At 41.2% G+C, this 13,400-nt stretch overlaps 1 protein-coding gene across 1 annotated transcript; it reads left to right on the forward strand.

Annotated features, from left to right (window-relative positions):
- Positions 1-355: 355 nt before the first annotated feature.
- mex3a (mex-3 RNA binding family member A) lies at positions 356-5,612 on the forward strand (the record flags this gene model as incomplete). Its single annotated transcript, XM_080751942.1, has 2 exons — positions 356-812; positions 4,465-5,612. The coding sequence occupies exons 1-2, from the start codon at positions 368-370 to the stop codon at positions 5,610-5,612; spliced, it is 1,593 nt and encodes a 530-aa protein (XP_080608068.1). The 5' UTR covers positions 356-367.
- Between the last annotated feature and the right edge of the window lie 7,788 nt (positions 5,613-13,400).

A 13,400-nucleotide genomic window follows, 5' to 3' on the forward strand; every position in this document is an offset into this window, starting at 1 on the left:
CCAATGTTTTTGTACTTTTACTCAAGTGCATTTTGAATTCCGGAGTATTTCTACGTTGCAGCATGATACTTTTACTTGAGTAAAACATCTGAGTACTTTTTCTACCACTGACTAAAGAAGAAGACTGTATTATTGAAAGTGTAGCGGACACAGACAGAGAGAGAGAGAGAGAGAGAGAGAGAGAGAGAGAGAGAGAGAGAGAGAGGGGGCCGGTCTATGGGAGGGACTAGCGCAAAGGGGGGAATGGGAAGGAGGAGGGGGCGAGGAGGAGGAGGGGGCGAGGAGGAGGAGGAGGCGGCGGCGGCACGGGTGCTGTTTCTCCAGTCTCTTTTCCCTTGTCTTTGTCTCACACACTCTTTTGTTAGCCATGCCTAGCCTGCTGGTTCTAGCAGGGATCATGGAGAAAAACGGGGGCTTCGGCGCCGGGGATCTGGCCGCTGGCTCCGGGTTCGGCGGCGAGGGTCTCCTCGGCGTGCCGCCCGACGACGAGGAGGACGACTCCCGTGCCCTCAGGGTCGCGCTGGGCCAGCTGTCCCTGCTGGGGCTCGGGGAAGGCGAGGACGGCGGCGGCGGAGGAGGCGCCCCGACAACGGGAGTACAGGACCGGAGTAACAACAACAACAACCATCACAACCACGCCAACAGCGTCGGAGGTGGCGGCGGCGGGGACACGGGCGTCCTGCAAGGGAAGAGCAAGTTGTGTGCCTTGTACGAGGGCTCCTCGAGTGAGACGAAGGGACGAGGCTGCAACATAACAGAATGCGTTCCTGTGCCCAGCTCTGAACATGTGGCCGAAATAGTGGGGAGACAAGGTAAACGGCTCTAGATCAACAAAAGAAATCTTTCTCTCTCTCTCCCAAAGTTGTGTTGTTATTGTGGAGCTATTTTACAATCTCCCCGGCGTGGTCTGCATTGTGATTTAGTTGTTTTGTTCTGTAAGTATTACCTGGTGTTATTGACAAAGAAAAGGGAGTGGTGTGTGTGTGTGTGTGTGTGTGTGTGTTGTATTCCACGGAGACGTCGGGCTCCCACTCTTGTTACTGCTGTTTCAAGTTCACATCCACTCGTTGGGAGAGAGTGGATACGTTGTTGTTAACGACTCGTTCGCTTTCTTTGTGCTTTCATTACATGAACTGCATGCGAGGGGAGAGCACACAAAAGCATGTGTGCAACCGCTGCCTCATGGGCGCATTATTCTCCATCCACGCCATCAATGTCAGCACACACACACACACACACACACACACACACACACACACACACACACACACACACACACTCTGAAGCAGGGAGAGAGAGCACTTGCTTCCTTTGTCGTCTGAAACGCGCCAGACTGTTCAAAAAACGCAACGTGCTACATGGTCCAGGGAGGAATGCTCTTGCTTCACCTCGACTTGTTTACTCGAAAAAATAAACACGTTTTTTGAATTAAAGCCGCTATGCTGTGACGTTAACAGCTGTCTTTTATAGTGAAATATATTTTGCCTCCTCTAAATGTATTCAGCTCATTGTTGTTTATGGTGTGCATTGCCCCATGTGACACGACTGGACAATAGAGAGAGCATGTTTTCCCCCCTTTTGGGAGTTGGAAAGTCGAATTCCAGATTCAGAACGTTGTTTTTCTTGCAGTCTGGTGGTGGTGGTGTTGTTTTTTTCTCATCTTGTTTTTTCTCAACCTGGACATGAACTTGAATGACAGCAGCTGTCAAACAAAGGTGTTGAGTGCGGGGATGAGGGGAGGGGCACTTCATTACACTGTGTTACCATCACTTGGCCTCCTGGATGGTCTTGAAGCGTGACTCAGCGATAAGTTGGATCAAAGAACCCTATGCTCTTTTGTTTTTCAACACACCATTTTTAATTTATTAATTACAAAGAATTTCCAATACATTAAGCAATGTTCCCTATTGCTTTTGTCAGGCTATTGTCTGTTTTTTTTCTTTCTTTCTTTCTTTTTGTTCAGTCTACCTGTCAAAAGTTTTAAATTCAGTATATTTTATGTCAGCACCAGGAACCAGAAGTTCATTTCCCTCCTCTTCTATTTATATATGGTGGCGTGGCTGCACCCATTGTTTACTCTGCTGTGATGAGAGAGACGGGCAGGAAAAACCTGGATGGATGGAGGAGTAGAGGCATCTAAAAAGCTGAATGGGAGTCATGCATAGGAACCCAACACAAGAGCTCCTCCTGAGCTCCACTTCACTGCACACTTTCAATACCACATGGCTGCCTAAGTCAAAAGGAGTAAGAGAAAGGGGGGAGAGACAGACAGTGGGTTAGGTAGGACGGACACCATCACTTCATCCACATTTATGTTTGTTACACAAAATAAGCGGATCATTATCACAAGTCAAGTGCCATCCACGAGAATTGAGATGACTTGTTTTGGCCGTATTTCCCTTTTTGTTACACTGCTATGCTGATGTCGATTTAGTCTGTAAGTGCCCCCTCATCTCCCATTGCTTCTCCTGTTCGTTACTCTGAAGTGTAAGCTTTGAATTTTAATGGGGTAACCGAAGAACAGCCATCTGGGTGGATCCAGTGAGCACAAGTGCAGCAAGAAGGCTGTTTTTTGCCTTGACTGAGTAGAAGTGCTGATTTGGGGGATTGGAGATGAGCTGCTTTTGATTTAGGGCCTTCGTTAGTTGATGCTCCACGCCCCTCCTTCCTCAGGACCATGCATCATTGCCTGCCTGGTGAATCTGGCAAGTGGTAGCGTCCCGTCACGGAGAAAGGGGGACGAATATGATCGTTTTCTCCTCTGTCAAAGTCACAGGCATTGATTCCAGAGGAGGCTCTTGCGCCTTCTTCTGTAATATGTTGACTACCTCACTAGATTAAAGCTTATTTGTATCGTACACAGTAAAATCCTCAGTGTTGATTTTCCATTTGTAACTCTTGAGAGTGTACAAATGTAACCCTTACCCAATGGGACCTGTGAGTACATTGGGTTACATTTGTACACTCTCAGAGTTCAAATTACCACAGATTTTACTTTGTAGGCACACTTAAAAATCAACAACAAAAAGTGCATGCTTTCCATTTGACATGCATGCCATGATGTTGTAGTGACTAATGAGAACTATGAAGATCATTGTACTCCACCTGAAGCTTAACAACTGCACTCAAGGATAACTTTCATATATTCTTGTTAGATGGCCCTTTTTGTTATAATATATTATAATATAATGTATTATATTATATTTTACCCCATTTCATTTATGGATGGTCCAACATTGTTATATTAATATTTTGTGGCAATCACAATATACAATTTACAGTTAAAAACAAGGGCTCTGTGAACTCCAAAACAGACATGTTTGATATTGTTATATTAGACATTGGGCATGTGCACAGTGGGTATATTTTGAGTGTAAGCTAACAAAATCCCCCAAAGTATCAATTTCACCTTGCTAGTGTCAATGGTGCATGTGAAGTCAGTGTTACGTAGTAAATTAGGCTGTTTAGTAGCATTAGGAATACACATAATCTTTAGCTAGAGGTATCAAGGCCCCCACGATATTAAAGTGGTTTTGAATGAAATTATTAGGGATCACAATGTCAAAAAATTAAGGCCGGGGAAAGTATGAAAGTTGATAGTGTAAGAAGGCTATTACAGTATATGTTGATATGTGGTAAGATCTGGGGCATAATTGTTACCATGCCTAAGAGAGTCACTGGCTTCTTTAAGACCACACAAGGCTCACCAACTGGTCAATAAAGGTAGTCTTGGTCAGGAAAAATGCCTGAAAATGGACTTGCTTGATGCCATCGACTTCTTCCTCATGGGATGTCATATAAAGTTATCGTTGTGTCCTTTTTATGTGCCATGTACCTTCTGACCTCAAATGTACTTGGCAATTATTCATCTATTTCTTGCTTCGTCTTTTTTCCAATGCTGGTGCAGCCTCAGGTAATTGGACATGAAATGACATTAGCCAGAACTCTTTCACATCAAGTCTCTCCCTTAAATGCACTTACTGTATCAAGTTATTACACTTAAAAACTGGGCAAACGCAGAACAATTTATGGCACAAACCTGATGCTCATGTCTTGCCTTAATTACCATCAAGTTCAAGTAAAGGACAGGTATAGATAATTATTTTACATGAGAGTATACTGCATTTAACCTGCTCCCTTACAGTAATCCTAGTTCTCTAAGGCATAAATGCATCATTTATGTTTGTGTGTCTAACTAAATTAGAAGGCACTAGTGGAACTGTTGTAAAACATTGAATTTATGGTAGATAAGGCTGCAAGTGTCTTCCCAAAATAATATCTTTGCAGAAAATCTGTGCAGAAAAAAAGCCTTCTATTTCCTTTTCCACCCACCTTACCAAATCTTGCCAAAAATTGTGAGCATGGTTTTACAATTACATACATATTTTGTTGGTTGGTGTGTTGCACAATTGAATCAATAACGCCTCTTTTGCTTTATTCAAACTTTTGCTGGTATGTCTGCAGGTTGCAAGATCAAAGCCCTGCGGGCCAAGACCAACACTTACATCAAAACCCCTGTCAGAGGAGAGGAGCCTGTGTTCTTGATCACAGGCCGCAAGGAGGATGTTGCACTGGCTCGCCGTGAGATCATCTCTGCTGCGGAGCACTTCTCCATGCTCCGGGCATCCCGCAACAAGCTGGGTGTATCCTTCAGTGGCTCTCCACCCACACCACTACCAGGCCAGACCACCATCCAGGTGAGAGTGCCGTACCGTGTGGTGGGGCTGGTGGTGGGTCCCAAGGGCTCCACTATCAAACGCATCCAACAGCAGACCTGCACCTATATTGTCACTCCTAGTCGGGATCGTGACCCCGTCTTTGAGATAACCGGTTCACCGAGCAACGCCGAGCGAGCTCGCGAGGAGATCGAGGCACACATTGCATTCCGAACAGGAGGCCTGCATGACCACAACAACGAAAATGACTGCCTGGGGCCTGATGGCGGAAGCAGCCCGGCGGGCAGCAGCGGCGGTCTGGAGAGCCGGCTACAGCAGGTGTGGGGGCTGCAGGGGGGCCAGCGCAAGCCCCTCACCAGCAGCTACCGCCAAAACTTCTCAGATGCCATGATCGGAGGAGGAGGGGGAAGCGAGGGAGGGGGGATCTATACCAAGGGCAATTTCTCAAGCTCTGGAGAGAAGCCCTGCTCTTACTTTGGATCAGAGGGGACCCAGAGTTGGGGTGACCCTGACTATCCCAAACAGGTGGCCTTCTATGCCCAGCAGCGGTCCAAGAGCTTCGGAGGCCTTCCCCTTCCCTTGACCAGACTCTCCCCGGGTCTGACCGAGACCTGCGGGGGAGGAAGCACCACCAACTCTTCAGTCACCAGCATTGTGGCTGTGGCCGGTTCGCCCCACGCCCAGGCCCGCCGTGCCCACAGTGAGCCCACTTCAGCCGGCGGGGGTTTTCACGGCCGTCTGCCTGTGCCAGACTCGCCGCCGGCCACTGTGCGGGACTGCATGACCTGCTTTGAGAGTAAAGTGACGGCTGCCCTTGTGCCCTGTGGCCATAACCTCTTCTGCATGGAGTGTGCCATCCGAATCTGTGAGCTTAACCACCCGGAGTGCCCCGTGTGCCACACCTTGGTAACGCAGGCCATCCGGATATTCTCCTAAGAAAAAAAAAAAAGAAATGTCAGTTTTTATAATTTTTTCCATCAGTGTTTGTTCAATAATTATTTACTGTTATTATGATTATTATAATACGTAAGTACCTTTTTTTTGTTGTTATTTTTCTTTTGTTTTTGTTGTCTTTTTTCAGAAAATTTAAAAACAACCAAGCAGGTATTTTAGAAGGTGCTGCTTGCTTTACTAAAAAGTATAAGAAATATTTTTAAGTTTTTCTTTTATATATATATGCATATATATATTTTATAAAAGTTTTGTTTATAAGAGAAGTATAGTACCTTGCATTTTCAGTTTTTTGACTGCTGCTGTTTTTCATTCATGAATCACGGTATAGGCAGAAGTAGATAGTAATGTGAACATTTTATGATTCAAAAATTTATTTTGCCATGAAGTGGTTTTATATAGAAGGAAGGAGGATGATTGTTGAGGTACCCAATCTGCACCTAAATGACCTAGAAAGTCAATATGTTCTTAACTAGAAGGAAAAAAAGATTGAATTTTCATCGCACCTTACAATCGTCTTGGTCTCTAATATGATTGTCAATCATACCTTGAAATTTTGCCCTTTTCATTCCATAGTGACTGATCCAAAATAGGTGGTATTATTAATTTTAACAAATTGATTAAGGGAGAACGTTGGTTCCAGTCAAAGTCTCTCCTGAAAAGAAGAAACTTCAAATTCACCAGGTAGCTGGCCAGATTCACAATTCATACATTACATAGGAATAACCATTTATATTTTTGAAATTTTATTTACAGAGATTGATGGAAGTTATACAAAACTAATTTCTAACATTATCTTTCTAATATTACTTGGTCAAACGTTGGTCAATGCATCTGAATCTGAGCTCAACTGCAGTTCAGTGAAAAGGTTCAGGAACGCTGGCTCGTTGTGGCACTTGAAAAACATGTGGTCTCTTGCTGGCGTTTAAGCACTGATTTAATTTGTAAGGCCAAAAGCCTTGGAATTCGTCCATTTGGCAAGTTCTTGAGATACTTCTCCCGACGGAATTGTTTCAAAGCCACCTTATCTACGCTTTATTATTGTCTTATGTGGTCATTTGGCCACAATCGCTGAACGATATAAGACAAAACAAGACCTCCAGCTGACCAGCATTTCTCTGAGGTGTACAGAGTGTAAATAAAAGGGAGCATTAATTTGTGGACAGAAGCTGAGTAAAGAATTTTAACTGTGTCCAAAATCAGCAGTAGAGTCTGATTAAACTGGTCAAAAACGTAAAATACAGAAGCCTAAATCAGTGGTCTTCATTGTGCTCGCCCTATGATAACAGCTCTGTATGGGAGCTCTCTGGGGCTTGGTGTCTCCCCTGTAATTAGCAGCGCTGTACAAGAGCAGGTGTTTCATGGTACACTGAATGTGACCTCGAGTTGGAGGTCTCTTTTATAGTCCCCTGCTCTTATTCTCAATTCTTAGGGAGCGGCCTTCACTCCAGCCCAGTACCCCAACTCACCCCACCCCTCACACTCCTTACAGTTCGATTGTTGGTTTTCGAAGGCAGTAATGACCACAGCTGTCCCACAATGCTTTGCGTCTCTTAGTGGGGTTGCATTGTCTGGGTCCGGTGGTGGCGTGGGCCCCAGAGTGCTTGGACACGGCCCGGAGCGACTCTTTGACAATTAGGCAAATAGGATGGGCCAGGTGCGAGCTGTGTGGCGACCGTGGTGCCGTATGTGAAACGGGGCCCTGCAGTGAACTGCTGATTGCCCCACCCCACTGTTAAAAGCATGGAGGGGGCAGGTCTGACAGTGTGGGTGCAGCTGGGGCGAATAGGATCCCCTCCGTATTCCTTCCTCTCATTCCCTCCCTTTCTCCCCTGTGTTCCCTCTCTGCTGCTCTGAGCTATCCCTACCGGGGAATGGGGCATCCTTTGTTCTAACACTAGAAAGAACACATTTGATGGAAAAAGCTGTCTGAATTTGGCAGCAATTGTAAAATAAGCATTCTTTGGAGCAAAATAGATTATCTACAGTGTATCAGCCACAGATATTTCAACCTGAATGACACACAATGTGATTCTGCGGCTGCCTTTCATAATAATGAAAAAGAAATCTGTGTGTTCACATGCCAGGGTGACGGCAAGTAATATTTTAATTTCCACCCCACCTGCCTTCCCACCTTCCTGAAATTTGGATAAAGGTCTGTTTGTGTGACAGAGGTTGAAGTCCCACCACCCCCACCTGAGACCCTTCATTCCTGGCTCACCCTGGCCACCTAGCTACTGTATGGGACATCCTACAGCTGCCTCCTCACTGTGAACACCCGGTCCTCTGCCAGCCATGGCTCTGCATTCAGATTCCAAAATAAAATCGGACAATTGTAATTGACAGGAAAAGTGGCGGAAACGCCCCATTCAGCCACCACTCTTGCCGAATCAAATTACACATGCTCTGTGTCTGCTTCAGGGGGAATTTCAGAGGGATGGACAAAAAAGGGGTGGGGATTAAAGCTGTTGGAAGGATAAGAAAGGGGGGGTGGGGGGGTTTAGGGAGGGAAGGTTGCTCCAAAGAAGAGACCTAGCAGATCCTGTAATTTTAAGGATCCTTGATGTCTCAAGGTGCTGCGACATATGGGCTGACAGCGATGAATACATGCAAATTAGCATGGATTATGTCATATTACTGGTATTATTACTGAACAATTCTACTCAGCTTCTGTCTTGAAATAGGATGAATAATTACATTAGGCTGTTGCCTCCGAGGCTAGGAAAAACAGCCCCCCACCCACACACTTTATTATTTTTTATTTTTTTACAATGAGCAGACCACTCCTTTTGTCTGTGGACTGTGACGAAAGCACTATACTTGCAAAAAAGAGTACCCTAAATCCTATATGATAAGAGAAATAAATGATAGTGACCATTTTATGAATGACAACATTGCACAGTGGTTTGGCCTATAAGCTTTCAATGTCAAATTCAAGGCAGTATGACACTGTTCTCTTAAATTAGTATTGATGTTGTTGTCGTCATTGTTTAGATTTTGTTTTCCGCCTTAATTTTTTAAAATATGAATATTGCCTTCACTTTGGCAAGCAAGGTAGCAACTTAGGCCTTTTGATCGTATTGTCCCCCCCAAAAACGTAAAGTACCTGTCTCTGCAGAGAAGAATGTGAATCAGTCTGTGTGGGAGGGGATCAGAGGGATTCAGGAAATTAGGCCCTTAAATCACTTTACGTAAAATGTAGAGTAAAGCACCTTATTGCTAAATAAATGAGCAAAAAACACTAAAAACAAATAAAAAAAATACATTTGATTAATACCAAACCGACCACTGATGGTGAATATTTCCTCAGACTTGGAAAGACATGCACATAAGGATTCCCTATCATTTGTTCTATTATGGTGGTTCTTACTTTTTTGTAATAGTACTAGTGATCATTTTGGGAGAGCTCTCATCCAATTCAGTAGGTGTTGACGACTTGGTTGAGCTTTGCACTGGTTTAAGAAAGAGGGATTACTGAAGAGTCTCCCTGGTTAGACGCTGTATAAGATGATGAGTATTGTACTTTATGGGAAAAGGTTCTGAGCATCTCTGTATATATGTATCAGTTATGATGATCCAGACAGATGCCCACTTAAAGTGAGGTTTTTATTATTATTTTTACAAAAGGAAATTTACCTTTTCAATGTTTTGGTGTATGGAATCAAAAGACGTTGTAGGGCAAAGGAATTTTCATATGAGTCCCCTCATCCTTTTGATCATAAAAGTATATTAGGTAGATCCATACATGTATGAAATTTATGTAAACTGGTTAACTTAGTATTTCATCCAAATATATAGGTAGGAAATTAACCAGACACTACTATATACTGTAATGAATAGCCTTTATGAATCTACACATGTATAAATCCAGACCTTCAAATAGAAAAGTTATCAGTGAAAATCATCCCCAGAAACCTTTGGATGAATCCGTTTCAACGTATAATAAGTTAAAAAGCAATAATATGAATATAATGCGACAATAAACAGACCACTTAATAAATTCATAAAGATTACATACAAATTTGATGTTGATTCATTATGACAATCCTATTGCATTTGTCTTAAATCTCCTTACGATGCATTATGGATTTATACCAATGTGGGAAGAGACATAATTGCTTAGTAGCAGTTTCATGTACGGTAATTGTTCCTGTATTCAGTCATTTACGATTGCTTAAATCCCGGTCTTTTTCATGTTGAATACAACAGGGTGTTCAAATACTATTCTAACTTTAAGATAACTTCCTTGTGGCTGAAAAGATCATGAATATGTTTTATTTAAAAGACAAAATGCTTTTAGAGAACTTAAAACGAACGCCTGATCTGATGCCTTTTCTGTTTGTCATTGCTGGATACCATTGGTGGTTATGACAGATTGCATCAACTACTCTGACAGATAATTAAGACCTGAAAGCTGGGACTATATAATAAGATATACCTCTCACTCCCTTACTGCAAATCATTATGTTGTCCGTGTCAACTGCATTGAGCCAAAAGTTTTTCTTTCAAGAAAGGAGTTATTTTACATTCATTACTTTGTATTTACTTGCATGTAGGAATAAACTTTTAAGTTAAATTAGCATATCTTGAGGATATTGGTGTTTACATAGTGGAAATAGTTTTTTGTTTCCTTTTCTTTTATTGATGGCACTGTTTGATACTTTTAGCTGTTGTAACAACTTTTCATTGTATTTTCGAAAGACATGGTCAAATGTAGCCAAAGAACAAAACTTATAGAAAGTTTCAAGGTCATGAGCAGTTAAACCCATTTTCAGAAAATTGAAATACATTATAGGGCTTACTGGGTTTTTAGTGGTTAGGGTCAACAAAATAAATAATCAGCCTTCAAAGCTAGAATTCCTGACTGTTGAACCAAACCTCTTGGAGAGTGCAGTCAATTATCTGTAGAATTGTGGCATATCAAGTTTCAGTGTTGCGAGATTAGTTTAATACTATAGCAACTCCCCAAAGACGCTGATCCATGGCACATCAACCCCAACTGAGATTTAAAAGTATTTTAAGAGTACCTCTCTCTTACCACGTTAGATTAAAAATTACTTTTGATCAAGTTCAAGTAAATGAGCCCCAAATATTTAAAATAAATACTCAGAATATGGTATTATGTTTACAGTGTAGACAAAATTCAAGCAGAATGACCCTGAGTAAGCAGTTTGAGATATAAATGATTTGTCAGTGTAATAACACCACATTGTTTGGATGAAATAACACTGTGGATTCAGTTAATATCATATATAGAGAGAGCCATTAACTATATTCTCCTTAAGTTGAATTGCATGATAGTAAAATATAGTACATACATGAAGTAAGATTTATTGAAAAAAGTAAGATCCCATTAAGAATTCATCATCACGAGACGAGTGTATAAAAAAGCTTTAAGATCTTAAAATGGACGTCAGTTTAAATCCTTATATTTACCTTGTAGTTTAACTAATTGAGATAGAACATTTAATTATGACTCAAGTGATTATGCTAAGGTGTTAAGGTTCATTTATCCAACTCTCCCAGTATGAAATACGGTCAATGGAGATACAAAGGGGTTGGGTCGCTCGTTCACACAATGATGTTTCATTCATTAAGTTCTTGTTAGTATTATTTACATTATTGTATTAAGCTTACTATAATAGAAATGATAGAAACTGTTGGTGTTTTTCTTCTCTTTCTATGAAAAGGTCGTTATGCATTTATGTAGAATCCCTTAAGGAGTGATAGGAAATCCTTATTTCAATCAATGCACTTAAGCAATTCTACCATCCTGTCAAAATCATAAGACGAGCAAGTAATGCATTTGAATGTAAAAAGATGACCACTCAACTTAATGCACTCCTTACGCTTATTATTTCCTCAATTTACAATGTGAGCTTTAAGTTTTAGTTTGTTCTTTGGAAAGAATTTGTGAGAGGTTTCCACCGTAGACTATATTTGAGTTCTTCCACGTTACATTTATAGAAAGTGACTTAAAATGAATAAAAAAAAAAGAATATGACAGTTTCTCAAATCTATTTTGCTAACATGGGTTATTATTTCATAGAAAGCAGAGGAAAAAAGTCAGTATCTGGATGTTATTTATGAAAAGTAAAAAGAAAAAAAATGAAGCAACATATTTATGAGTAACCTCAAGACGTTTTGTTTTTTAATTAAAAGTACAAGAAGTTAATATATTTCTAAACAGGGAGTCAGTTTCTACTAATAATTAAAAATATGAAAAATTTAGAAGTTTTATTTATGAAAGTTATGGAAAGTCACATTCTTGACGTACTTCACTGTAAATGAAGGAAATGGGAACGTGAAAGATACATAGCTTAAATTTTAACTTCGGACATGCACTATTTCAAACACCAGTGCATTCACGAAGGAATAACAACAGAAAATAATATAATATTTTTTAGGATTTGGAGATATTTTAGTCACAGAGCATCAATTTTGTGCCTCGATCATATATTTTTCCTGCATCAGCATTCTTTGTGTGATGCTGCTTGCTGTAAACCCCTTTCCCCTTCAACTAACCCCATGTTACTGACTCAACCCATTAATCATTTCCTCTGTAATCTAAACTCACTTTTACTTATCGAACCTATAAAACATGTTATGACTGCAATGCTTGGAATGAATGAGGCAGCTGTGGCCCTTTCCAGTTGGTCACACATAACCTGTACACACTTTTCATGCATACATTTTGTATATCTACTACTTGGGACAGTTTGTGATTGATAGCAAGAGTGTAATTAGATTAAAGAAGAATGAATCAAAGCCTTAATGATGAGTTTCCCCTAATGTGTTAAAAGACAGGGTGGGCAAATTAAGCAGAGACATCAAATAGCAGAAAAAGTGCACCATGTAGTAGATCTATGTAACTAGCTGCACACACACATATACACACTACAGATTCATATCCGTACTAGTTTGCATGTATGTTGTATGGTCACTTAGATGGGAGAAACAGTGCAGGACCTGTGTTATTTTTTTTAACCAAGTACTCTTGGGTTGTTTCTCCTCGGTAGATTTTCATAGTTGAGCCTCACTGGAAACAAGCAAGTTGAAAGGAGTTTGACATCAAGCATTTCAGTCCTCAGTGCCACTTTTTCCACACCCGATTTCTTTTCGTGTTCTCTTTAGGTGATGCAAAGCTGTTGCCATCTCATAAGGGCTGACTTTAAGCTCAACAGTAACACTAGAGTTGACACAGAAGAGTGATACGTTACACTAGACTGGCAAATTTGCTACCACCTGTGAAGCATGGGGGGACTGAACTAGTGCTGCCCATCAAACTCCTAACTCTTCCAAAGGGGCCAATACAGTCTAACAGTTTGTCTTTGGTAGCGTTTCCGATTCTTCCAGCACAGTAGAGCTGTTACAGTACATACCGGTCTAATAGTGGTCTTAGTGCATTAGTTTTTTGGGCCAGCATCACCTGGCACTAGTTTCTGGTTTCTATGTGAACAGTTTGAGGGTTTGCCATTGGCCCTCTGTGGCTGACCGTCACTTTGATGGATGAAAAAGAAAGTCTTTGAACTCTGTTACAGTGTGGCATGCCCCTACAAGGCATGTGATATTGCAGGTTTATTTCGTATAGCACATGTTTTTTGTGATTTACATTTTTTGGAACACTTTTATTATTGTATCTGCGCCATATTAGTTTCAGTTCTTTGTTATTTTTCCAAGATTCAAGATGTATTGTAAATGTTTCTAATAAAACAAAAAATGAAATAATCAATAATAGAAAGTCAGTGTGCTATGTTCATGTCTCTTGATTTA

Source organism: Nannobrachium achirus, assembly GCF_963921795.1.
Source record: "Nannobrachium achirus genome assembly, chromosome: 2".
Taxonomy (NCBI): Eukaryota; Metazoa; Chordata; class Actinopteri; order Myctophiformes; family Myctophidae; genus Nannobrachium; species Nannobrachium achirus.